Source organism: Sceloporus occidentalis, unplaced genomic scaffold (genome assembly GCF_023333645.1).
Source record: "Sceloporus occidentalis isolate IW3139 unplaced genomic scaffold, rSceOcc1.0.p SCAF_73, whole genome shotgun sequence".
In the NCBI taxonomy this organism is placed as follows: Eukaryota; Metazoa; Chordata; class Lepidosauria; order Squamata; family Phrynosomatidae; genus Sceloporus; species Sceloporus occidentalis.
Window position 1 is genome coordinate 4,083,955 of NW_028317053.1, and position 27,033 is coordinate 4,110,987.

Here is a 27,033-nt window from a genome sequence, read left to right on the forward strand (position 1 = left end):
GAGATAATTCAATGTCCCCAAAGAGACCTGCAGGATTTAGAAAATGCCTACATTTGACCCCATGCAATAGATATCACAAAGTGGTTTTGGGAATTCATACTCAAGGTGGCTTGACTGTGGCAAGGATTTTACTTATTGTTGGGTTTCTAGCAGGGCAATTTTGGCAAGTCCAGGGACAATTTAGCACTCTGCCACACCTACAAAATCTTTTATATATATATTTTTTACAAATTTAAATGTCCAGAAGAGGCACTTTCAGTTTTTCCTTTAAATTCTATTTTTCACTGTTTGCCTTCCTTTATAGAAGAAATGCTGGCTCCTGAAGGCTTTCAAAGAACAGCAATTCTCATTTTCCATCCTGGCTGTAGGGTCCCAAGGCTCATCTCTGGTTTATAGAAACAAAATCTTAAATATAAATTACTGGTAGTGAAAAACTGAACATTGTCTCAGCATTAGGTCTAGTGATCTGAATTTTATCCATCAGGATAGAATGAGTTTCAAACTAATTGCTCACAAAGAAGTTTAATTCATTTATTACCTGTGCACAAGAGAGATAACTACCATAAAAACCCAAAAGATATACAGTTTTTTTACATGGTGGTTAAAAGTAATTAGAGTATCACATGACAGTGTCAGTGAAAGTATGCGCCCAATTACAAATCATAATGCAAGTTAGAATCTCAAAGGGATAAAGCCAAAGAGCTTTTAGGCAAAAGCAGTTTCAGAGCAAACGGCTGGGCTCTTTGAATCGGCACAAAAATGAAGGTAATTTACAATCCTTGTGAATATTGAAACAATGTTACAATGCAGGTTTCTGTACAGTTGTCAAGATCAGGTCAGCAATCCTAGTATTTTAAAAATTTGCCAAAGCACTTTTGCTAAGAGATGCTTGCTAAAGATGCTGTAAGATTCTACTACACTGGAGTTGGTTTATGTGTTTCATTTATTCTGTTTCTGAGATGTTTTATATTGCTGCAATGAAAAAGTTGCTTGAAAAAAACTGCTTCCATATGTATACACTTGAGATAAAAGAGCAAGAATAGGAGCTAAATCAAGTGGTATAAATCTTACAGCATTTCGCTAGCAAGAGAGACATGCCAAGTCACAATAAGCAATATGTACCAACAAATCATAGCTTCAATTAGTACCCTCTTTAATTTGTATTCTACATAAATTACTATCAAAGGCTAATGTTTAAGAAGCAACTAAATTGGACAGTTGAAGGTCAGATAAAACCTGGTCACCCAACTGTGGAAGCAGATTTCCTTTTTTTAAAAAAAATCACAATAAATGCAGAATGAAGAAGTGTTTGATGCATGCAACAACCAAGTGAAAAGCATTGATTCCCACTGTTCGAAGAAAACTACTGCACTCCACCTTAATGCATCAGACTGGGTTTAGTTAGAACAAGACAATTCCCAAGAGTCAGAATGAAATAAAGCTGGTATTTTAAAGATTTAAGAGCTGTTATCAAAAATAAATTACATTTTTCAAGTTTCAGAAACATTGCTATGATGGCTGGGAACCCAGTAGCCTTTCAATGGCTGCATTGATATCACCTCCTGTTGCTATTAGAGCTTGTAGGTTTGCTTCACGGTTCAAAAAGCCCATTGCGCTGAGTTGCTCCAGTTGCTGCTGAAATCGGACTTCAGGATTTTGTAGTTGCTAAAGAGAAACATATTTCATGTTATACACGTATCTACACAAACACACTCCTTAAGTGTAAATTAAAATGAGAAAAAACTGAAGTTCTTTTCAATCTACTTTTTGCAAATACAGGTTGAGTCTCCCTTCACCAAAGTGCTTGAAACCAGAAGTGTTTTAGATTTTGGAATACCTATATTTGCATATATGTATATAATAAGATATCTTGGAAATGAGAACCAAGTCTAAACACAAAGTGCATTTATGTTTCATACGCACCTTATACACATAGCCTGAAGGTATTTTTATACAGTATTTTTAACAATTTTGTGCATGAATCAAAGTTTTTATACAATGAACCCTTAGAAAGCAAAGATGTCACTATCTCAGCCACCCATGAAAAAAGTTTGGTCTTTGGAGGATTTTGGCATTCCAGATAAGGGAGACTCAATCTGTAACATTTTCTATTTTTCTAGACTACACACTGAAATTAAAGAGTGTTGAGGCTACTGCTTGAGAACACACATCAGAATGATTACAAAAGTACTATGATTAAAGAGGGCTTCCTCTATTCTGAGTACATGGACAGTGACTAATTTTTTCAGATGTTTCCCCTCTTTTTAAAGAGATTTTCTTCCCAGAGTTGAGGTGTTTAACTGCCAGGCTTCAGTCCTGCCTTAATATTTTAGATTTAGAAATGCATTTGCTACACATCAGCTAAAAAGAAAAGCCAGTCACTTTAACCCCTAGGAAATTGGGATATATCCCTTCAAGAAAGTAGTCTAGAATGCTTTTAACCTTGCCTTAAGTCATAAATAGAATCCCGAGCAAAGGTCCGAGAAATGAAGATTTTGTTTTCACTATCCCACTTTACAATTTGCAAGCTAATTCAAATATGAAGTATGACCATACGTTTTGAGCTTCTCAGTTATAGAGTGCAAGTGCAGAAGAACAACTCGAGTACAGCTATCTGATATTTTACCTGAGCATTTGCCCCAGCAAGTGCCTGTAACATCTGCTGAACAAATTGCTGGTGCCCAGTTTCGCCAGTTCCTGATGCTGGACTTGTATTTTCACTTGGGACGGACGTGGGTACTGTTGTTCCAGTAGGAATGCTGGTGCTCCCTAATCCAGCACTTCCTAAACCGGAATTTCCCAAACCTGCTATACCAGGATTAAATCTATACAAAAGAGAAGACAAATTAAGGTGAATCTTGTCCCATTTCTCAAAAAAGAAAGATCAATTAGGAGCTCCACTTGTAACAGAAATAAAGTCCACTCACAAAGAACATAGTACCCAAAGTACTCTACCACATTATTCTTGAAATCAGATTTTCAAAATTAGCCGCTGATTTAACGTTTACACTCTCAACAAGCAGCTGATACATTAACAATGCTCACACAAACTCACAAACTACAAACTAAAAATTGAAGAAATCATGCCAACTCTTACCCAGGTATAAGTCCTGGTGCTTCTGTTGCTAGAGTCTGTAAACCTTGCTGAATCTGTAGCAAAGCTTGCATAGCCCTAGGATTTGACATGGCAGATAATGTGTCTGGATTCTGCATCTACCAAGAGAAACCCACAATGTGTCAAACATGTGCATGCATTATTATTTCAGAATCACCTGAAAATTTCTTCCTGTTTGTCTATCAATTTTCCTTTCATAATGCATAAAACCCAGCTGATGTTTGAGGGAAAGTAAAGAAGCCTCCCCAGTTTTAGATATTTTTTGCACCTCCCAGCACAGAGGCTTTCTGAATGGATATTTGGATTTCAGGGTCATTCACATCCATCTTAAGTGTGTGTGAGGAGGGAGGGGAGTTTTCTGCAAATCCATGCTAATAATTTAGTTTCTATGATGATTTGCAGGCATGGGTTGAAACATATATGATGGTTGGACAGGAGAGCCCACATTCATACAGGAAAAGCAGCTGATTGTACAAATGATAGACGCCCTAGAGTTCAGTGAAATGCTTTGTGCAGCTGCATCAATAACAGGAAAATTCAGAAAGATGAATCAGTTTTTTTGGTGACATAGGAAAGATCAACCTCCAGATGAATGACCTATCAAATAACTTTTGGACTAAGTAGATGGATCATTATTTTGACTTACTTGCTGAAGAAAAGTTGGAATTTGCTGTCTCATTTGTTCTTGAAGCTGAGGATTCCCAGCAAACAAAGGATTATTTAGCATCATCTGCCAAAAATAAGCAAAGATTTTGTCACTACAGAGCCACAGAACAAAAATTCCAGTGAGGCTTACTAACTCTGTTAGAAGAAAGACTGGAAGTCATACCATATTCATGTATTATGTCCAGAAAACAATCAGGGCCCAACTGCATGTAATGTCGTCAATGTGGTTTCATCTGTCAGACATAACTACAGTGTGCCCACATCATACACAGGCGGCCTATGAAAGCCGCATGATAAGGAGAAAATGGCGCGCATGTGCACTGCTGCATGAGTGGTTTGGTCCTATTATTTTATTTGAACTAAGCAATCAGGCATTTAAGCCAGGCATTTAAAGCACTTGTTAAAATTCTGATGATTTATCTGTGGAGTTCAGCCTTAGCTGAATATCCTTGAAAAATAAAGCAGCAAGTAGCCATGGGGTGTTCCTGCAATACCACATGCACTCAGACAGCTTAATGTGGGAGAAAGTAGCACAGGAAAATGGTACCCATGCTGTCCAAGGTAAAATACTGCTATAGAATATTGTGAATAGCTTTGTAAGCTTTTCTAAAAGGTTAGACAGTTTAGGTTAGGTTAGACATAACAGAAGTAAGCAGAGGTTAACTGGAATTGTTGGGAAATGTAGCAATGGGAAAAGGGCTAAAAACAAACCAAAGCTGGAAGCAACAGAATATAAAAAGATCAGTTCCAATTTTAATTCCAGTTTGTACAATTCTAGAAAGACAAAAATGTTTTTACTTCTTCAGGCATTCAAAGAACAGTATGGTATTCCAATTCAGAATGTATTTCAGGACTCACCTGGGCAGCAAGATCAGGATTCTGGCTCAATGACTGCATCATGTTTCTCATGTAGGGAGCAGATAACATGTTCTGCATCAACTGTGGGTTTTCTGTTATTTGCTGCAACAAGCTTTGCATTCCAGGTGTGTTGAACATACCAGCTTTAAAGAGGAAGAGCCAACTTTCAGCAATTCAGGGATGTGGCACCACATTTCATGAATTAATACCATGTCATTATTAATAAAGAAGCAAACATGCAATTCAAGATCAAAAGAAAAACAAATCACAGCTACCATGCTGGTTTTAGTGGATATCAGCGGCAACATTTCAGGGGGAAAATGTATTTAATCCACAAATTCAAATTAGTTCAAGTTCAAAGTCAAACTGGAAAATAATTACTATATAGGCACACTTTTTGTATAAGTCAACCTCAACTTATATATGAGGGCAGGTTTTGGGCCAAAATTGTGAATTTTGATATGCCCCATGGACAAGTTGAGGATAAAACTTAGGGGTATGTGATAAAGCAAAGGAAAATGAAAATGAAAAGCTATGGTCTACTTTCCCAGTGCTCTCTTGAGAGGAAGTGCCAAAGAGCTATGCCTGACACCATTTTCCCACCCAGACATTCAAAAAGATCAGAAGTAGGGCCACAGTGGAGAGAGTAGGGGGAATTGGTGTTTTTAGGTTTTCCTAGGGTGGACTAAGCTCTCATGTTTCACCACCACCCCTCTACTCAGAGTAGGATATTATTCCTTGCAGGATTAGAGTTAAGGAATAGTACTTACACTGAGCTGTGGAAAAGTCAACCCAGGTTTTCTGGGTTGATCTTTTGACTAAAAATTCTAGACTTATAAATGAGGATATACCGTAATACCTGTTTCCTTTAGGGACATCTCTGTATAGTGAACTTACCTCCTAGACCAGGTCCCAGATTTGGAGCTGTAGAGCTCTGCCCTGTGCTTCCAGTGCTGCTAGTTCCAACATTGGTGCCTCCCCCACTGTCTCCACTGTTGCTTCCATTGCCTGGGGAGCTCTGTGTGCTGGACTGAGGAGCCCAAGGATTAGGTAGAGGGTCTCTGTTTTCTGTGCGTGATGGCTGACTGTCTCCACCTGATGATGAATTGCTTACTAAGGAAGCAAATGGATTGCCTCCAAACTACAGAAGAAAAGTGTTGATCAATAAACAAGGCTAAACAACTTTCTAAGTCAAGAGTATGGGTTATAGCAGTCACTAACAAGTACTTCACTCCATGCCTATGATTGTCATGGGCCTGAGAAGAGTTCCTGCCAACACATTAATCACCAAACTTCTGCAGTGCTGATAGTGAAAATTAAGAGTGCAAACCACAGTAGCACATTTTTCCTTTTGCTCAGATTCCTAACTAGTGAAAATTATATTTCTGCCTATCATTAGGGGTTCTCTCTTGCCAAGTGGGGTTTAAGTGGAGTGCTCATCTTTGTACTGTCTAAACAAATATTTGAGCAGAAAAGGACAGCTATAAAATATTAAGCAACAGGACCCATCATTTTCAGAGCATTCTAATGAACAGATTTTTTAGAACACACTCAACAATTGTGACTACATCAGGGAAACATCTTAACAGTCAGACTCAATATTTATGATTTTCTCCCTCACACCTAATGTAGGAAGATACTAAAGTGGGGACAATTTCTTTCCTTGTAGCATAACACAACATAATTTTTTTTCAGGCACTGACACTAAGTGTTACCAGGGAGGGGAAAGCACTCAACACAGGGTTACTACTATTGGAAGTAGATCAGCATTAAACATATATCATGATTCGTGTCTTCTAAAACAGAAGGTATTAAAAATCTAGCAAGGATGCACTCCTTATTATTTTTTTCTCAAGTACAAGTTTTACCTCAATTTAAGCACTCACTCACCTGCTCCTGTGCTGCATTCAGCATTGGTTCCTGTATATCAGTGTACATGCGTCGCAAAGCATTGTAACCACCAGGTATGCTTTCAAGGTTACTCAAGGCACGGTCTTGGTTTCTCATCATTTCTTGCATCATTGCAGGATTTCTAGCAAGTTCTAAAGTCTAAGAAGTTAACAAATTCTCATTAAAAGTAAAGTTCTCTTGAAAGTGTTAAGACTGGAATCTAGACAACTATTTTAGGTATGCTCAAATGTGTGCAAACACAGAATGCACTTATTTTTTAGGAACCTTTGCACTGCATCTTGCCCTGAATAAAATGGTTTTTGAACGGCTGTTTTGCTGCAGAAGCACAGCCCCATGCAGAGTAGCTCACAGGGCTGGTGGGGAAGTGGAGGTGAGGGGGAGCCCAAAGAATCCTTGAATGCCCTGAATTAACTGCAGTGATGGAGAACCTTTTAGAGACCGAGTGCCCAAACTCAGTGGCGTTCCCGCACCAGGGTGGGCACTTCCAGGGGACGGGACTTCTCCCGGTGGGAGGGGTGGAGAAACAGAGCGCTCCTTTCCTTCACCCCTCCCACCTTGGAAAGGCATTCTCCCAGTATTTCCATGGTGGGAGGGGTGGAGAAACAGAGCGCTCCTTCTCCCTCACTCCTCCTGGCCTCTGCCATGACAGGGGTGACAGCGTATGCCCTCTCTGGCACAGATGCCATAGGTTCACCACCACAGCTCTATAGCAACAAACACCATAATTATATTTAGAAAACTGTCCCACATTTAGATAGCACTGTGGCCACATGTGTCTCTGTTAGTAGTATTAAGCCACAATTACGTACTACATCTGAAAAGGGAAGGCTTACTTAATATTGGCTAATAAATACACCAGAAACTAAGGCAACCAAGTGGAAGACTGAAAGGAGTGTGGCAGCCATAGCACTTGGTCACTGTTTCAGAAACCATATGATACCTGGGACAATCATCTGAATGCAGTCAATTCAATGTAAATATGTGTAGAGGAAAACCCAGTTCAGTGACAGAGCACATAGAATCACAGAGTGGGAAGACATCCCAAGGGTTATCTAGTCCAACCCCCTGACATACAGGAATACACAATCAAAGAACTCCCAACAGATGGTCATCCAGTCAACAAAGTTGATGCATGATTCTTCAGTTACAAGATCTCAGCACACATGAAAAATGCCTCTGCTTGAGAACCTGGGAGAGCTGCTGGAGCTGACATTACTTGGGTGAGAGGAAATCAATGGTCTGACTTAGTATAAGACTGCTTCACATGTTTGTACATTCGTGGCAAAAACAAGACAAGTTAAGCGTCCAATGTATGGAACACTCAGCTGATTTTTTTAAAAGCAATATGTCTAGATATTTGTCTAGATATAAAAGTGACACTGTTTTGAACTTACCTGTCTCATTATATCTGGATTATTAAGCATATGACTGATCTCTGGATTTCGCTGTATCAACTGCTGCATTTGAGGATTAGCCATAATTAACTGTCTCATTAGATCTGGATTTGAAAGCATACTTTGAACGAAGGGATTCTCCATAATCTGAACCATCATCTCTGGATTAGACATGAGCTGTCTCTGCATTTGACTCTGTAATTCTGAGAAGTTTGAGGAACTCAGGCCTAGGCTACTCAAATTTGTAAGTCCTCCAAGGCCACCTTTTGGGGAACAATGAGAATAGGATTACCATTTCCATCATACTTCTAAACTCTGTTTCCATTTGTGTGTTTTTTGTTTTGTTTTGTGCAAGACAATTACATAAGTCCAAATTTCTTCATAATACAATCGAGATCTTTAAAACGTGTCACCTTTATCAGATTCAAGTGATGCCTATTGTAACACAAGCTGCCATGCTAATAAATGTGCTCAAGATACTGACCAGGAGATTGATAGCACTGTAACCATCCTCTCAATATTTTAGTAATACTCTGCCCCTACGTATTTTATTTACAAGAATACTTTAACCATAACTAATTCAAAGACTGGAAAGGGAAAAGAGTTTCACAAGGAAGCTTCCTTTTTTATTGTAGCAGATCATACTGAAAAGACAGTTTCAACTGAAGGTACATTATACAGCAACTTTGTGGTTGCTTTTAATAATATTTCTTACACTAGGTCTTATTAGACTAAAACAAACATTGTGCCTCCACATTTGTTCTCTTGTACTGCAATTCAATCTAACATTCTTAATCTGAACTCATGGCTTATTCTTAGGGCTGAAACAGACGGCCCTGAAGGGGCAGCTTGATGCTGTCCCTTTAAACACAGGGTCGGGGTCGTAGCAAACCAGCTTTTTGCCAGCACAAAAAGATGCAGCAAAATGCAGTTCTGTTTTGAGCCAGCGAAAAGCTGGCTTTTCCGCTGCCACAGCTTTGCAACACTCCTGCGCCATAAGGTGTATAAATGCCGGACCGCCACAAAGTTGCCTGCTGTGTGGTTGGGCGGGCAACATGACATCGGCTTGGGGCAAAGGGGCAGTCTGTTTCTCCCCTTAATTTACATTCTAGGATGAAGGCAGAATATATCCTGATTTGTAAAAAAAAAAAAAAAAGTGAGAAAGAAGTCAGCATTTAGGGGATTGTACGATAACAAGGAACTGCGGTTTAATACATCAAATTAGAAGAGCTGAAGTTAGATATGTAAAAGAAATGATTGAGCATCATCAATTTAAAATCTACTGATTGAATACCCAAACCTTCAAGAAGGCTTCAAGAAAGCATAGGATACCAATCTACACACAAATGTGGCAAATGTTTAATGGAAAATGTTATGAAAAAACCTTCCAATAAAATCTGTATCTTCTCATATGAAAGAACAAGACTGAAAATAGTATATTGTTGGTATCTAACTGCAATAAAAATGAAATATATAGGCAAATGCTCATCTAACAAATGGAACTGCAGGGTACTGGGTACAAATTTCCACATGTTGTGGGAGCGTTCCAGTATTTCTGAATTTTGGAAAAAATATATTTCTAATAGTAAGTTAAATTACAAACAAAGAAGTCCAAAAATAATGATCTGACTACATTTTTTTTTTTGCTTCAATGATAGTTCAGAACTGGAGAATAATGGACCACCTTGTCAATTGATTAGGAAATGGCACTTATGGAAAAGCTAACATCTACTGTACAAGATGATAGAAATGACTAGTGAGAACCAAGCTTCTATTCAACATGGTTTTCTTCAATTCATTTCGTCAATGACAGCAAGGAGTTTCCATCTCCTCCACAGTCCCATTTGGACTTACGGAGAGATGCTTAGTTGAATGGTAAATTTATTGTGATTTTTTCATTCTGTGAACATATGAATCAGATTTCACATAAATCTTAAAGATTTTACTTTTAGGGGAAATGATGTGCAATGCCTGGTGAGTTTTTCTCTGTTACTTGCCTTTGTTCTGGGACAAAGTTACAATGGGCCACTATATAATATTTCCTACAGTGTCAGTTTTAGTTGTCAAGATGATTCATACTGGAACTTGATTTTCACAGTCCATGTTTTCATTATATATCCAGGATGAGTGATCTTGTTAGAGCAAAGATTGTAAGCCTGAGGGCAGGGAACCGTCCAATTAAAAAGACTGTATGTACAGCGCTGTGTAAATTTACAGCGCTTTATAAATAAAGGTTAATAATAATAATAATAATAATAACAACAACAACAACAACAACAACAACAACAACAAAGCAGGATTAGATCCCATCCCAGTCTACGTATATTCAACTGAATATGTACCATATATACTCAACTATAAATCAACCTCATGTATAAGTTGAGGGCAGATTTTTGGGCCAAAACAATGGATTTTGATATGACCCGTGGATAGGTCAAGAGTAAGACTTAGTGTCACGTAACAAATGATCTAGAGGATGAAGCAAAGGAAAACAATGTCAAAGAACTTTCAAAATTGCAGGAGGCATAACTGTTTGTGTTCACACTGAAGGATAGATGGATGAAAGAGTAGAGGGAGGATCAATGCTCTCAGGACAGATTACACTTTTGCGTTTCACCAGGCATTGTTTCTATTTTTATGAGAATTAAGTTACAGTACTTACAATGACCCGTGGATAAATCGACCCAGGTTTTTTGGGTCAATTTTTGACTAAAATTTCTAGACTTATACATAAGTATATACAGTATATTACATATATGGGTATATGACAGTATTCACTGAGGCCATGACTCCTGGAAAAGCAGGGATCCCTACTACAACAAAAGCCCCTTCTCTATAGCTGTGCGTACATAGTCTAAATTTTATACAATGATATTCAACTGAACGAATATATCTGGCATACTCATGTATTTGTGAAGCCAACACTAGCTCTATTCAGGTGTGCTAAATAAGCATAAGTAGAGGGAGCATACTATCCTACCACCCTTTCTATACAAAAATGCATCTTTCTGAAGAGAAACTATTGTATTCATATATGTTTCCACACAATTTGGAAGCTTACAAAATCAGGAGTCTAGATGATACAGAGTCTTCATGCACACAAGAGAGTCTCTTCTTCAGCCTGTATTCTTCCATGCACAGTGGATGATGAAAATTCTGACATAGGAGGTGGGACTAGTATGCACCCTTTCTTTGTGTGTTTATTCAGCATGCTTCAAGAATGTCTGTATAGGGCTACTAAGTATGCAGTACTCTAAATAGTACCATCAAGTTGAAGCAGAGCTCAGTCAGGAAGTAATCTCACAATTCCCTAAAAGTGCAGTTATGACTGGTTCACCAGATCGCTACTGTTTCTTACTGCATAATATGAAGCTGTGTTCAATATCATATCTACAAACTAGAAATAAGCAATGCTTTTGTAAAATATGCATCAATATAATGTATGTAAAGCAAGACAAATAGACACTAAAATTTAAAAAGGATTCAGCCTTCTGAGATATAACAGGAAACACAAAGTTCTTACTCTTAAGAAGCTTTCCAAAACTTTTCAACCAAGAAGCCTTACCCAAGCCAAAAGAGGTGGTGTTTGTTGTATTTGTAGAAGTACTACTGGTAGATGCTGTTGTGGTAGCAGTACTCCCTGCAGTGTTTGATTGCTGAGCAGAATTATCATGTGATCTATTAAAAACAGAAACACTCAGATGTGGAAGAGAAATCCTATTTACAAACAATTACCTTTTAGAAATATGCACCAAGAATTCACCAATTGTGGACTTCTCCTCAGTTGCTTCTAGTTTTATCAGTGAGGCATTATCCTCTACACTGGCCACAAAAATGCAGATAAAAGCAGGAGCGCCAAGAATGTACTTATACTGCCAGGTAGGTTGGGAAACTCAAATGTCAATAGCATAGGGCTGAATAAATGGTTATATGTATGCACATAATCAGCTGTACATTTTCAGAAACCAGCTCAAAATTGCTTGTTAGTCACCTCTAATGTTATTCAAGTAAACAGTTCCAATATTCATGCTCTGCCCAGTTTTTCTCTTTCAATATAATTTGTTCTGAATATAGCAAAAGGAATTTAATTTAACCTTCCAGATTTCAGAATATAGCAACAACACCAGCACAGGAAATCTAGGCCAATTCAATCATTACTACATGTTTCCCAACATGCATTTGACTGTAAACTGATTTAATATACCATTCAGTAACTCTTAAGTTAAACTTCTTCCTTTTCTCACTCTAATACATTCTTCTTCTTCTTCTTCTTCTTCTTCTTCTTCTTCTTCTTCTTCATATGCAGCATTTTTTTTAAGATCGGAGAAAATAAGTAATTTTTCCACTGACATATACAAAGAGAATGCTATAATATCACAACATGGTTTTAAAATATAGCATTCTACTCAGCTTTAAACCTAATCTACTTCTAGTGTTCTATGAAAGAATATTGCAAGTGCTGCAACTGCCACATGATGATGCAACAGAAGGAAAATATTGCCTTCTTCCCAGCCTACCTAGAAAGCTATTCTTCTCAGCCTACTTAGAAAGCTAAGGATTCTTGCTCCTGTTGCTCACTTCTATTGTAGAATAAAGCTTTGTTTTTCAAAATTAGTAAAACTTTATTCTATTTCCATTATGCCATTAACAGAAAAATTGGAGAAAGCAATGTTTGTTTTACAAAGATAATGCATCACCCAGAGAAGAAAAACCCTAAATTGAGAATAGAGGTATCATGGAAAAAACCCACAGTGCTAAGAAAGCTTTAAAAAGAAAATGAACACAGGACTGAATGTGTCCAAGGCTCTTAATTCTTTCCATTTGATTTTAAAGGTGATGACAACTCCATAAAGCCCAGATGATGATTTTTGAAACAGCAAAAATTAAGAGATTTTCCCAGCAAAATTATGTCCAACATGAAGTTTTACTTCCTTTTCCTAGATTTGAATTAATTTACAAGGTAGTGTGCCTTGCAGCCACTCTTTTGAGCAGTAAACCTTTGAACTTTCATCAAATAATTCTTTTTGTGGAGGATGATGATTCTCAGGATTTTGCTAGTCCAATTTCTGTGGTTAACTACCCTTGAGTTGACCCCGATTCATGGCAACCCCATGAATGAAACACCACCAAGACACCCAATCCTCCACTGCTCTGCTTGGGTCCTGTAAATTGAGGCCTGTGGCCTCCCTGCTTGAGTCTATCCATCTGGTGTGTGATCTTCCTTCTCTTTTTACTACCTTCTACTTTTCCTCACATTGTTATCTTTTCCAATGAGTCATGCCTTCTTATTGGCTGAACTACAACAATCTCACTTTAATAATCTTGGTTTCCAGGGAGAGTGCAGGCTTGATTGTTCAAGGACCCATTTGTTTGTCTTTTTGATCATCCGCAGTATCCACAGCATTCTTCTCTAGTACCACATCTCAACTGAATTGCTTTTATTCTTATCCTCTTTCTTCACTATATAGCTCTTGCATCCATACATGGTGATGGTTAAAGCAATGGCTTGGATGATTCTGATTTCAGTGCTCAGTTGTACATCTTTACCCTTTAGGGTCTTTTCTAGTTCTTACATAGTTGCCCTTCCCATTCCTAGTCTTCTTCTAATTTCCTGACTACAATCTCCTTCCTGATCTTTTACTATTCCCATTTCCTCAGTGTCTAGAAAGTTTCTTAACATTTAATTATTTGGTTCACTGATTTTCCTAGATGCACTTGCACAACATTTGCTTTAGATTTAAAAGTCATCCCAATAATTGCAAAAAGACTACTTATCCATAGGCATTTATGTGAAAAAAGTATAAATGCTTTCTTCAAGAATAAGACTGAGTTCGGTAACTATAACCATAATCAGAACAAGAAAGACAAGGAAAAACCTGTACTTAATAAGATGAATTCTTGTTTATGTTGTCACAGGCCCAGTTCTGACAATGTAAGCCACATTTTAAATTTTAAATTATTTTGAATTATGCTGAAACAATTCAGTACGACCAAAACTGTCAGAGATGGAAATAATCATGCATAATAAACAGGTGATCATACTAGCCAGCCTACCTGTTTTGAGTTTTAATGACAAGATGAACAGTAAGTCCGTCATGGATCCCATGCTGAGTCAATGTATCTTGATCTTTTAAAATTTTTCCAGCAAATATCAATACAAGCTGGTCAGTGTGAGCCTTAAAACGCTTGGAGATTTCTTCCTTAAACTAAAAGAAAGTTTATAAATTGTATTTATGCAGTCAATCTGTTAATTTCTAAATATTATCAATGTATATATCACAGTATGTGTTACTTGAAGCACACAACATTAGAAAATAACCCATTTAAATTTAAGTAACTATGGCCCCATACAGACAAGCCAAAATAAAGCTGTTTCAGGCCACTTTGGAGGTATGCTGTTTAATGATGCACGCGCCCTAAGAGTCCAGAAGCCATGCTAAAACCACAATCCAGTCCTAAGGACTGGAGCGCAGCTTTGGTGCAGTTTCCAGACTCTTAGGACGCATGCATCATTTAAACAGCATACCTCCAAAGTGGCCCGAAGAAGCTTTATTTTGACCTGTCTGTATGGGGCCTATAAGAACAGATTTAATAGGTATGTCAGAAATACTAATTCTCTAAGGCCTGTTACAGACTGCCAAAATAAAGCTGCTTCGGGTCTCTTTGGAGATATGCTATTTAAATGATGCATGGGTCCTAAGAGTCTGGAGGTCGCACCAAAGCCACACTCCATTCCTAAGCACTGGAGTGCAGCTTTGGTGCAGCTTCCGGATTCTTAGGACCCATGCATCATTTAAATAGCCTATCTCCAAAGAGACCTGAAGCAGCTTTATTTTGGCAGTCTGTAACAGGCCTAAGATTCATGAATCTTATTCTAGTTTCTTCATATTCACAATTTCCAGTAGTGAGAAGTAATGCTATATCAAGACATTTCACTATTTCTAATTATTAAAAAATAGATTAAGATCCTCACACGTTTCTATAAGTCTTTTTCTAACATGTTTTGGTCCACCTTCATCTACCAAATATTTTTACAGTAGATACTATAGCACATGGTTCATTCCTCTATAAAGTGAAAAGGCACCCACAGAGTGTGTGTGTGTGTGTGTGTGTGTGTGTGTATATATATAATCTTGTTTTTAGACTTAAGACATCACCAGAGAACCTTAAGAGATCAGTGGAAACAATGATTAACTAGCATGAACAGCTCTGTACAACTGTATGTGTACATGCATACAAATTGCCTGTCAACTTGTGGCAAGCCCATGTTTCACATGGTTTCCTTAGTCAAGGAATACCAAGAGGTAGTTTTGCCAGTTCCAGGCCCTCAATACCTGCAAGGAGAGAAGGAACTCCAACAGACCACAATCTCATGTGCACCCAATCTAAATAATACTTCTACTGTAAAAGAAAATGGTGGAAATAAATCACGCCACCCATTACAACTCCACACTAGATGCAATAGTCAGCATGCTAAGTCCGTAGTTTCTCATATCACAAACCTAAGTGTGTAAAATATCTCAAGAGTTCACTGACACAATGGTTACTTCTACAGGTATTTACTCTAGAATAGCCACACTTTCTTCACTTCCTACGAACGTAGCAATTATATGACATCAAACTGTGTTCTCTTGTACTTTTCCTATGCTTTTTCAATTTTTTTTCCAGATTGCAAAGAAAGAGGGTTGCCGTCGTTGCACTTGTACCACAGCTTAGATCTACTGTTCTATCTTCTTAAAGAGGTGTGCCAATATGTCAGGTAGATGTAGACACAGGCTGCATCTGCACTGCAGAAATATGCAATTTGATACTGCTTTAACTGCCATGGCTCAATGCTATGGAATACTGGGACTTGTAATTTGTTGTGACATCAGAGCTCTCTAGCAGAGAAGGCTAAATGTCTCACAAAACAACCAATCACAGAATCCCATAGCACTGAACCATTGTAGTTAAAGCAGTATCAAAATGCATTATTTCTGCAACGCAAATACAGTGGACCCTTGTTATACGCTGGGGTTTGGTTCCAAGATCCCCCGTGGATAACAAAATCTGTGTATGCTCAAGTCCCATTAAATATAATGACATAGCAAAATGGTGTCCCTTATAAAAAATGGAAAATCAAGGTTTGATATTTGAAATTTATACTTTTTTTTGAACATTTTCAAACCGTGTATGCTTGAATCCGTGTATAAAAAGTCCGTGTATAAGAAGGGCGAACTGTACTGCCATAGTTCCATTTCATCAATAGGCTTTTTAGAAAATGAACTTTTCATTTCACTGAAATGGTCTTCTGCCAATGCATTTTCAATAAAAGTTACTGATACAGTAATGCAAAAGTTACTGATACAGTAATGCAAGAGCACTTAAATGAAAATGTATTTTAGCACAATTCAGAAACTTATTTAACAAACCATGCTGCCTTTTCTACACTTTCTGGTTGGTTTCCTTTAAGGGAAAAACAGTGTCATCTCCCCTAACACACATTTCTGAAATAGTTGTACAGTGCTGTAGTGCAAGTTAAAATTTTGATTTTAAAAATGGCTCTCTTAAGCAAATTGCCCCTTCTCTGCTCATATTCAATAGTGCAGTTGGTAAGTAATGCAAAATTAACTCTAGTTCTATGACATAGTTCTAACTGTGACAGAGTAGTTAGAATGTGGAGTTATCAGTCTAGAAGCATGCTGTGTAACAAGGGATTAGCAGTAAGTGTAAAAACCATCAACTAGCTAGCTGCTAAGCAAACAGCCAAAAGCACTGTTGGTCAAAACATCTCATTTTACAGAGCAAAGTAAATAAAAAGAACATTAAAATTTAACTCTAGTAAATGTTTAAAGTGTTTTTTTTGTATTAGGCCTTTATTTCACCACTATATCATGCATTAACCAAACACAACTGGGTTTTTGTAGTGGAGCTTACATAAGCAGCTGTCACCTGTGGAAAGTAGTTGCTGTTGCCCTCCTTTAAGTCTTATCCGTTCTCCAGCTCTTCTCAATTAGCACTCATTTCCCCATTAAACTAGAATCACTACAATCTTCCCCACCCTGCTCTGGTAGGAAAAAGTAAGGTTTTTTTTTAATGTACTTTAGTCAATAACTGGCCCCAGGTCACAAAGTGCAATGCTATGACTAGGCCTGAGTCAATGTACACTGGCCAAAATGGGCTGTGACAAAGGGACTGGTTCACACATATGGCACCACTACAGAAACAGCCCTCTTTTATAATATGAGAGAGTTGTCTTCCACTAACAGCAGCCTCAGAAAGCTAATATGAAGTCTGTGTTCTACAAACTCCTCCTGCCTGTAAGAACTGGTTGGTGCCATTTGCTGTGGGTATGTTAGAACTCAGCTGGGCATGGGCTGTCTGTCGTGCTATACCACTGTTGCCCTTCTTACTAAGCTTCTCTGCCCAGCAAGAAAAATTAATGCTGCTTTCTCAAGAGCAGGTGCAGACTATTGGTATTTGAGTGTCCTCTTTCCTAAACTGAGTTCTTTCCTACAATGCAAACAGACAGCATAGCTGGATCAGCTGCAACCTTAAAATGCCATATAGTGCTTTGGGACTTCTGCAGCAACCAACAGCTACTGCCTAAATTCTGAACCTTAACCACAGGGCTGCAGAGAGGCATTAGAAGGGGCATGGTGTCTCACTCTTTTTCCTCCCAGTACTCACAACAGAAGTGTTGTTGCCTCCTCCAGGGGAGCTAGTAGACATCCTATTCCTCTGTGGGAAATCTATCACACCAAATGGCTCCTATGGGTGTCAGTGACAGGCTAAACATTCTTTCCACCACTGGAAAAGATCCCACCACAAAAAGAACCCTATAGTGGCAGTGGGTTGGTTTCCACTAGTGTCAGCGTCAGAAGTGGAATGAAGTTGCTAGTCTGCTCAAAAACACTCATGAAAAAGGGGAAAAAAGACTGGACACTTAATGGCAGGGATAGAGGTGGGTCAGATGCATAGCTAGGCATGGCCAGTATTAGCAAGAATTCTGCCTTTACCTTTCTCCTGGGGCACCACATGCCTTGCTACTACCAACTCCCAGAGCCCAAATGGGTACTGAGTGGCCCTCCAGATGTTTATGATCCATAACTGTTACCCCACTCCCATGTGCTATACCATCTAGGGCTTCTGGCAGGAGCAGTACAGCACTGAGAAGGCCACAACTGTCCACTGTTCTCCCCAGATACAGGTGTGAATGAATGGAGAGAAAATATAGAATTTTTTAGGATCGGGAAACTGTAATAAGACAATCGGAGGAATAGGGAACTATAAAGGATTAAGTACACAAGCCAAAAGGAACTCCTGTTTCAATCTACTACAGCACTTCACACACTATTGCTCAGTTGAGACAGAACTACTGAAGAGCAGAGGACAGACTGGAGCTAGACTGATCCACTCTGGATCTAGTCAGAACTTCAAAAGGAGTGGTCCAAGGTGCTGAACCCATTTAAGGGATAAGGAACAGTATCTTAAGCGCATTACAGACCGCCTGAAAGCGGCGGTCTGCCGCTGCCGCCATTAGCAGCGCTGAGGAGCCCTAGCGGCCAAACCACGTGCTCGCGGCGTCACTAGTTGCGTGCTCTAGTCGCGTGCTCGTGGCGTCACTTCTGCCATGCGACGTGTGGATGCTAAGCATCTGTGACATCAAGATGGTGGCGCCCGTGTAGAACAGGCACCGCCATCTTGTACGTCCTCAGGACGTACTTTACCCCCGTTTGTAACGGGCCTTAGCTAGCTTCTTTAAAATACAGACCAAATCCCAAGGCAAATTCCTGTCCCATAAACAGAGGACCCACCACTGTCCCTTTCACAAGGAAGCAAAACATTATAAAGGAATCAAGATCCATCCTCAAAGGCCTGTCACTAGAAACCTGCAGTAAACCATACCTTGTGATTCCATGACAGACACTTGTGATTACAAGATACATCACTTTATCCGTAGTATTTTCAACACAACACTTTTCATACGTAACACTTTTGAGCAATGTAGCTTTTAAAAATGTTTACATATGTATTGGCCCAGTTTGGATGACATGATAACCTAGGTATTTTGGGGAAAACTTAGCTTATCAGTTATGACCAGCATGCTGGTGCACTTTGCCTGATTGGTCCCACTTGCAACAGGAGGCACTCAACAAACCAGAGCTTTGCTTAATATGCCATTCAAATAAGAGTAAGGCACCCTCCTCCGTCTGCCCCCCCCCCCAATTAACCAAAAGAACTCAGCCTTCATATTAGGTTTCTGTTGGGAAAAAAGGAAACCAAAGAAGGAATAGCTTCTGTATTTGGATGATACACTAAGAAAACCACGTAGTGAAACACTATGGTTTGTTTAATTACCTCTCCTATAAAAAACACAGGCCGGACACTGTGTACCAGCACACACTGCTCATGACCAATAAGCCAGGTCATCCAAACTGGCTGGCCCACCACTGTCTGCTTTTTAGCAGGCTTTAAAAACATCAAACTGTTCCCAAAATTTGATTAAAACCCAAGTTCGGTCTTGGTAGTTTCTGAGGTAATTTCACTTTACCTTGAAGAACCAGACAATTTCTCTGAAGTGACCTGCTCTTCAATTCAGCCAAATTGATATACATCTAGTATTTTGAAATTTGTCTTGAAAAAAGGCCAGTAACAAACAGACCTAATTAAGAATTGTTAAGACAGATTCTACACAACCATTCCCAATCAGAAGCATAAGGTGTGGCATTATGTGCTAACTGAAGTTTGGGAAGTCTTCAAAGATGGGTGCATATGTGACATAATGTTTCCTGAGGGATGTAAGCACAGTTCTTTGTACATGCTCAGAATGTACTTTTTTCAATTGAACTCTAGCCAATGGCTAACATCATAAAAACTCAAATAAAAAACAGATCATGGGTTCTTCTGAATACTGGAACACTTTCTACTGTTTTGGAAAATCACAGTCTCTAAGTCCCAGCAGATGCCAATGGCAACCCCACTGTAAAGAAACTTGCCAAGAAAACCAGGTGATAGGTTCGTCTTGTTGTTGTTCTTGTATGCCTTTATGGTGACCCTATCATGGTATTTTCTTGGCATGTTTCTTTAGGGGGGGTTGCCATTGCCATCCTCTGAGGCTGAGAGTGTGTGGCTTGCCCAAGGTCACCCAGTGGTTTCCATGGCTGAGTTGAGATTTGAACCCTGGTCTCCCAGTGTCTAGTGCGACACTCAAACCATTACACCATGCTGACTTATGGCATTGTCAATAAGTCAGAAACAACATGAAAGCAAATAACAACAATAATGTTCCTGAATATTCCTAGTGAGTTTACTTGGACATTTTTAAAGCTGTATAAATCAGAAGAAGTGGAACTATTTTCCATAACAAAAAACCCTAATATAAAACAGATACTTTCTACTACTGTGCAAAAAGTGTCATTTCATGCAATACAAGTTATAACTGCTAAGTTCTATTGTAAAGCACATCCATGTTCCATGCAGCCATTGGGCCCTTGGTATCCAGTTGGGGTCCTTTCTGAATCTCCCCACGGATGCTAAAATCCACAGATGCTCAAGTCCCATTGATTTCAATGGTGGCATGGCCACATGGCTGCCCCACCACTGGAGATAATAGCACTTTGGAGGAGCTCCCCCCCTGCTGCCTCTTTCTCCTCCATCTCTTCCCCACCCCTGCTTCCCCCTCCCCTTATGCTGTGGTGCAACTTCCTTCTCTTCTTCCTGCCTCCCTACTCTTCCCACCTTAGGAACATCAGAATACTATTTTTATGATCAATTCTGCAACCAAAACAAACTGCAAAATTTAATAGTAAATACAGAATCCTGTCTGTGGAGAATCAGTTTTTTTCTTTTTAATTTTTTCCCCTGGAACATGGAAGTGGGATTAAAGGATACCTAACAGGCTACCCAGCACAAATTGTCTTTTTTGTCCTTTAATTTGATTAATTTCAACAAGATAAACAATATATACAAATCCTCTTCTTCTAATCAAAAAGTTTTTGGTTTAAACACAAGGAGAATCCAGCCGTGGATATTACCTCAAGCACAGCAATGTATTCTAGCACATCTCCTTGTCAACAGTAAACAAAATCTGACAAAATGGCACATTTGATAAAATTAATATTCCTTATCTATATAAAGAAGAGCTGGCTAAAAAGAGAATGTAGGGGTTGCAAAGAAAGATATCTATTCTATTTAATCAAGAGGAAGTCAAAGCAAAGAAATTTGAGGAAGAGTGAACAGAAAGTACAAAGTAGTTACAAAGTCACTAGCTGCATCTCCTGTTTCTCAGCTTTCTTAATGCTGTCCCACTGCTGTGACTGAAATGATGATGAACGCTTAATGTTCTACTGCCAAAAGTTTTTTTAAGTAACAGAGTAAGATTTACAATCAAAGCCTCTCCTCATAAAATCATTGTATGATTTCCAATCAAATCAACTCTGACAGGCAGGTCTTTGCAAATGGTGCAAGCCCCACCAAGTTCAGTGGGACATACTTGCCACTTGACCAGTTAAATATATAACTCTGACAGATGTTGACTTCATGTCACTTGAATACAGAAAGGCTCATCAGGTTTTCAGCAAATCAAAGTTTTCAGTCAAAACTATTCAAATATTTAGTGATACACAGTAATGGCAGAACCAGCCCTTAGACCCTAAACAGATATCCATAAATGCAGTCACCATCAGAAAAGGCAAATGTTTCTGGTAATGACGGCTTCATCCACACCACAGAGATAATCCATTTTTACATCACTTTAACTGCCGTGACTCAAGGATATGGAATTCTGGGAATTGAAGTTTGTTGTGGTATCAGAGCTCTCTGACAGAGAAGGCTAAATATCTAACAAAACTACAATTCCCAGAATTCCATAGCATAGACCTGCTTGCTATGCTGAAGTGAAACATCAGTTTTTAAGGGCCTCTAGTTTTATGCAGCTATTTGCATTTTTACCTATAACCTTTACAAGTCATAACAGGATTAGGCAACTATTTAAATGACTTTACATGGTTGTTCAAACTTGAGTGATGTTTGAACTATAAAGCATTAAGGAACGGTAAAATCTTACCTTCTTTTCTGGCTTCTTAAAAAAAGCAAGAAAGCGTGATGTGTTTTACTTGGTTACTAAGAACACAACAGGAAGCACAAAGATAGATTTTAATTTGGTTCTAAAGCAGTCAGATGTCTGTTCTCATGGATATCTGACCTAGATGAACAGAACTGTCAGCCTCTTCTGTCTTCTTTGAAAGTAAATGTGAGATAAATGTAGTGATACATTACTCAATACTATAAAAGATAAAGATTTCAAGGGGCCTTAGTACAGTGGGCTCTTGTCCACATTTAACCTGAGAGCTGAATGGCTCTATCCGTAGGAGGAGCCCGTTCCACACTGCCCAAAAGCCAACTACAACAAAAAGGTCCACCCAGATCAAGAAGCAATGCTGTTGCACCATGCAATCTGGGCAGGGAGAAACAACACTGCCCACAAATGCAATGTTACTAGCTACACTAGACAGTAAGGTCTACTGACTTGTTTGCGCTCTTGGTTTTCCAACTGCAGTTGTTAGACTTTAAACTCACCAGGCTTTCTAACTGATGTGCCTCCATGGATTAGAAAAAGTAAATGTGTCCATTTCTATTGACAGGAATGTAGAATGACTGCAGTTTGGGATTTGTGGGTGGAAGCTAACACCTGGATCAACTAGCCAGAAAACTCAAATGTTTCCAACTTTATTCCAAAAGGAAGGCACAAGTAATTCCAAAGAGAGGACACAAGTAAACAAACACAATTCCAATAAGCTATTTGCTTACTCTGTATTTGGTGATGCAGCCCTTTCTGTACATAATGGGTAAAACCTATTAAAAACAGCTCCTAAAAAGTGTTGTTTTTTCAGGTAAACTGACTTCTTCATCTGAATATAGCCCAGTGGCACAAAAACCTGCAGGGATCTTTAATCTTATGTATGAAGTATTAACACAGATACAATTGTGCTTTGACTAAGAGCTCACCTCCATTGAAACTGCTTAACTCGAAGAACATGAAAGCCAAAAAAATACAAATAGATTTTATAGTTTAAAATGAACTGTTTGTCTTCCCAGTGCTCATTTACAGTAACTTCCTCCCTTGGGAGGTCAGGGGTGGGAGAATCTACAATTGCAGGAACAAAATCATCAAATGGATGGAAATACATTCATTTAAACAACTGCTAAAAGTTTTTTTGTGTGTGGGGGTTTTTTAAGCTATGTGGCCATGTTCTAGAAGAGTAGAACTGCTAAAAGCTTGATGATTTGACGACCAAGCAACAGTTCACAGAATGGCTCCTGTATTTTCAGCAGGCTTCATCTCGGAACTAGTTCAACAGCCAGCGGGATTTAAAAACTCCTAAGAGCAGGAGCAGCACCCAGAATACACAGGAATGAAAAACCTGGAAGAACAGAGTTATGAAATATTTCTCAAGATTTTACTGAAACCTCTGCCCCACAAGTAAACTCTCTCATGATTTCTCCCAAGTACTACATTCTGTTTCTTTCCCTCAATAACCTCCTCACTCTACACCTAATAATCAGTTCCTATCCCACAAGTGACTGTGCATTGTGGCTGGAAGGGAGGCTTGTACAATGGGGGGAAATGAAGCAAGCATGCCATTCCCAAGGCAACACAAGAACTGGGGTATATGCCACTACGCAGGAAGGAAAGTTCATTACAAGCTGGCTGCAAATATTATTCAGACCTGTAAGATCCATGCTTGCAAGAAAAATAGGAAGTGCAAAGAGACAGTTAAAGCGGACATAATACTCATTATAATTATGCTACAGTGTTTCAGGAAGAACTAGTTCTAGCTTAATTTAAAAAGCTATTACATGTCTATACTCCCCAGATGATTTAAATGTGAGGACAACATATTTTCAGATGCAAAGCATTATCTGTGAACAATAGCTGCAAAAATAATAAAAAAGAAATCCTTCTGCTACCAAGCATCTAAACATAAGGATTATGCAATTCGGTCGCTGTTACAGAGTCCAATATTAAGAGCAATAAAAGAAGACTGAAACTTCCCAAGCTCTATTGGGAAAATCTGTAAGGTTTTTAAATAGCAAGAATATAACATGAAAACACTATGCTGTCTGTGAAGTCGAAGGCTTTCATGGCCGGCATCCATAGTTTTTTGTGGCTTTTTCAGGCTATGTGGCCATGTTCTATAAGAGTTTATTCCTGACGTTTCACCAGCATCTGTGGCTGACATCTTCAGAGAAAGATGAAGAAGATGCCAGCCACAGATGCTGGTGAAACATCAAGAATAAACTCTTCTAGAACATGGCCACATAGCCTGGAAAAGCCACAAAAAACTAACTATGCAGTCTTTCAATAGTTTTTAAAAAGCAGAACAATACTGTACTAGATATCTCTGTTATTCCGAAGTTGACCATTCTAGAGGCATCCAAACTGCAGTGTTTTTACTCAAATTAAATAAATAACCCCAAAAGACTGGTGTCACTGCTATTATTCAAATACAGGTTAAGTGTCTCTTATCCAGAATCCCAAAATATTTCAGATCTTTCCTCTCTGGTGGTTTAGAAAGTGACACCTTTGTTTTCTGATGGTTCATGTGTAGATTTGGGTCCTATCTCCAAGATCTCTTATTATGTACATATATGCAGACAAACAAATAAATAAATAAATTTGAAAATCTAAACACTTCTTGTCCCAAGCATTTTGGGGAGACTCATGCTGTAGTTTAGGCAGCAATAATTCAATGTGGCCCAAATCGCATGCTCCTGGTCTCTAGACTACAGAAATCATAGATGCTGGAAGGAATACAAAGGGAGTCTGTGGAAGAAAAGGATCCCCAGCGTTGAGCTAGCAGCACTGATGACTCGGCAGATGCTACGTTCAAGTGCAGAAAGTAGAAGACACAGAGTTTAAAATAAAATCCTGTATATATGTCATATACAGTCATTAAACTTTATCAGCTCATTCTACACACAAACCACTGGTGCTGTAAAATAAAACATCAATGCAACAGGTGTAATGTTGTGCTTGGAAGAAAGGCATCATGACCCTCTCCAAATGTGGCAAAGTTCGCTCATAAAAAGTGACTCCTTTTTGGAAGCATGCCAGCTATACACAAATTGACAAGGACTCTCACAAAACGTACACATACGTATGTGACATTAGTCAGTATCAGTGTGTCTTTTAGACAATATCACAAACATACGTATATCTATGTGATGTTTGGACCATTATCAGTGTGCCCATTTGACAGTATCACTCACATACAAATGTGATACCAGACAGTATCACATACATACAAAGGTGATATTAGAGCAGTTTTGCCAGATCCCTCTGACAAAACTACAGTTCCCAGAATTCCCTAGCCTTGAGCCAGAGCAGCTGAAGCGGGGGATTATTTCTGCAGTCTGTTTTGCACTTTAGGATCTGAGGAAAGGGATGAGCCAAGGTGTGTATTTGGCTGATACCACTTATGTTTGTCTGTGCTGTTGTCTAAAAGAAAGACAGATATTGTCCAGTATCACATACAGTGTGCGTATATATATGATATTAGACTCTATTGGTGTCTCTTTCAGACAGCATCACAGGCATATAATGTAGCCCTCCCTTCAGCCACCATCTTGAAGGGGAGAGAGGCAGGTGAGCTCCACCAGGCCTGCCTGGAAGAAGCAGAGCCCTCCCTCCGGTCCATCTGCCTTGGTCCAGGCCTCAGAGGGAGAGAAGAATGCTGGACCTGATCCCCTCCCCCCCCTCACCATTCCCTTCTCCTTTTGTGTCGTGTCTTTTAGATTGTAAGCCTGCGGGCAGGGAACTGTCTGGTTAAAAATAATAATAAATGTAAGCCGCCCTGATAGCCATTAGGGCTGAAGGGCGGGATATAAATACCTAAATAAATAAATAAATAAATAAAATATTGGACGATATTGGTGTCTCTTTCAGAGACATCATTATATTATATATCAGTATATATGAAGATGATATCAGTGTCTTTGAGACAATATGAAAGGCATAGAGGATATCAGTGTCTCTTCTAGACAACATCCAGGGCGTGTGTGATATCAGCCAAGGACGCATTTTAAAAGCCTGCGCTGGGCTGATCCCTTTCCTGGGAGCATAAAAGCTGCGCTGGATGGGGCGAAGGCCTGCCTAGCCCAGCCTCCTCCTCCTCCTCCTGACTCCCAGGAAGGAGCCTCCAAAGGCCTGGGACTCCTTCTGGGACGCAGTCAGGGAGCTTTACGCAACCCTCCAGAGCCTCTCTCTCTCTCTTTCCTGTATTAAAAGCTCCAATGCAGTGCCGGGGCTGCCTCCTTTGAGGCCAGGAGGAGGAGGAGGAGGCGTTGGGCCTGCTGCCGCCGCCGCCGCCTTTGTGGTGCTGGCCCTCCTCCAGACAAAGGCGCCCCCTCCGCTTGGCTCCCGTGGAAGCCCCTTTCCCCGGCGGCGTGGCTCCTTCTGCGGGTCCGGGGCCTAGAGGTCCGGAAGGAGGGGGGAAGGAAGAGCCGCTCCCCAGGCCTTCCTTCTTCCTGCCTTCGGTGAGGCAAGAGCTCCGCCCGCGTCAGCACTCTTCGGCGGCGGGTGACGAAGCAAAGAAAGAAGGGCCCTAGGGAAGGGAGGGAAGGGGTCGAGGGCGCCGGCCACGCCTCTCCCGGGCCCCTGGGTCCTCCTCACCTGCCGGATGCTGCTGGTCTCGGGCACGGCGAACTCCTCCTTCTCCTTGGGGGTCTTCACGGTGACTTTGATGATGCGGGGCTCCGAGGAGGAGGCGGCGGCGGCCGAGGAGGCCGAAGCGGGGTCCGGGTCCGGGGCGTCGCTGGGGCTCTGGGGCCCGGAGGGGCTCTCGCCGCTCTCAGACATGGCGCGCGCGGAGGAAAGAGGAGAAGCAGCAGCAGCAGGAGGAGGAGGAGCAGGCCTTTTGACTCTTCAGCCGGGGCCGCGCCGAGGAGGATGCTGGGTAAAAGCCGCCGACCCTCGCCGCCTTCTTCGTCTTGCCGTCGCCGCTGCCGGCCCCCACCGCCCCTTTCTACTGCGCACGCGCGCACACCCCGACGCTGCTGCCTGTGCGAGTGCTTTGTCAGAGTTCAACCCGAAAACAGGCCGGCTCC

At 40.0% G+C, this 27,033-nt stretch overlaps 1 protein-coding gene across 1 annotated transcript; it reads right to left on the reverse strand.

The window, feature by feature from the left end:
* Nucleotides 1-517: 517 nt before the first annotated feature.
* On the reverse strand, nt 518-27,033 carry UBQLN1 (ubiquilin 1). Its single transcript, XM_089494585.1, has 11 exons — nt 26,600-27,033; nt 13,999-14,150; nt 11,510-11,622; nt 7,945-8,207; nt 6,530-6,688; nt 5,537-5,780; nt 4,640-4,782; nt 3,762-3,845; nt 3,098-3,213; nt 2,627-2,825; nt 518-1,665 (listed from the first exon to the last, which is right to left on the reverse strand). The coding sequence occupies exons 1-11, from the start codon at nt 26,783-26,785 to the stop codon at nt 1,510-1,512; spliced, it is 1,815 nt and encodes a 604-aa protein (XP_089350711.1). The 5' UTR covers nt 26,786-27,033; the 3' UTR covers nt 518-1,509.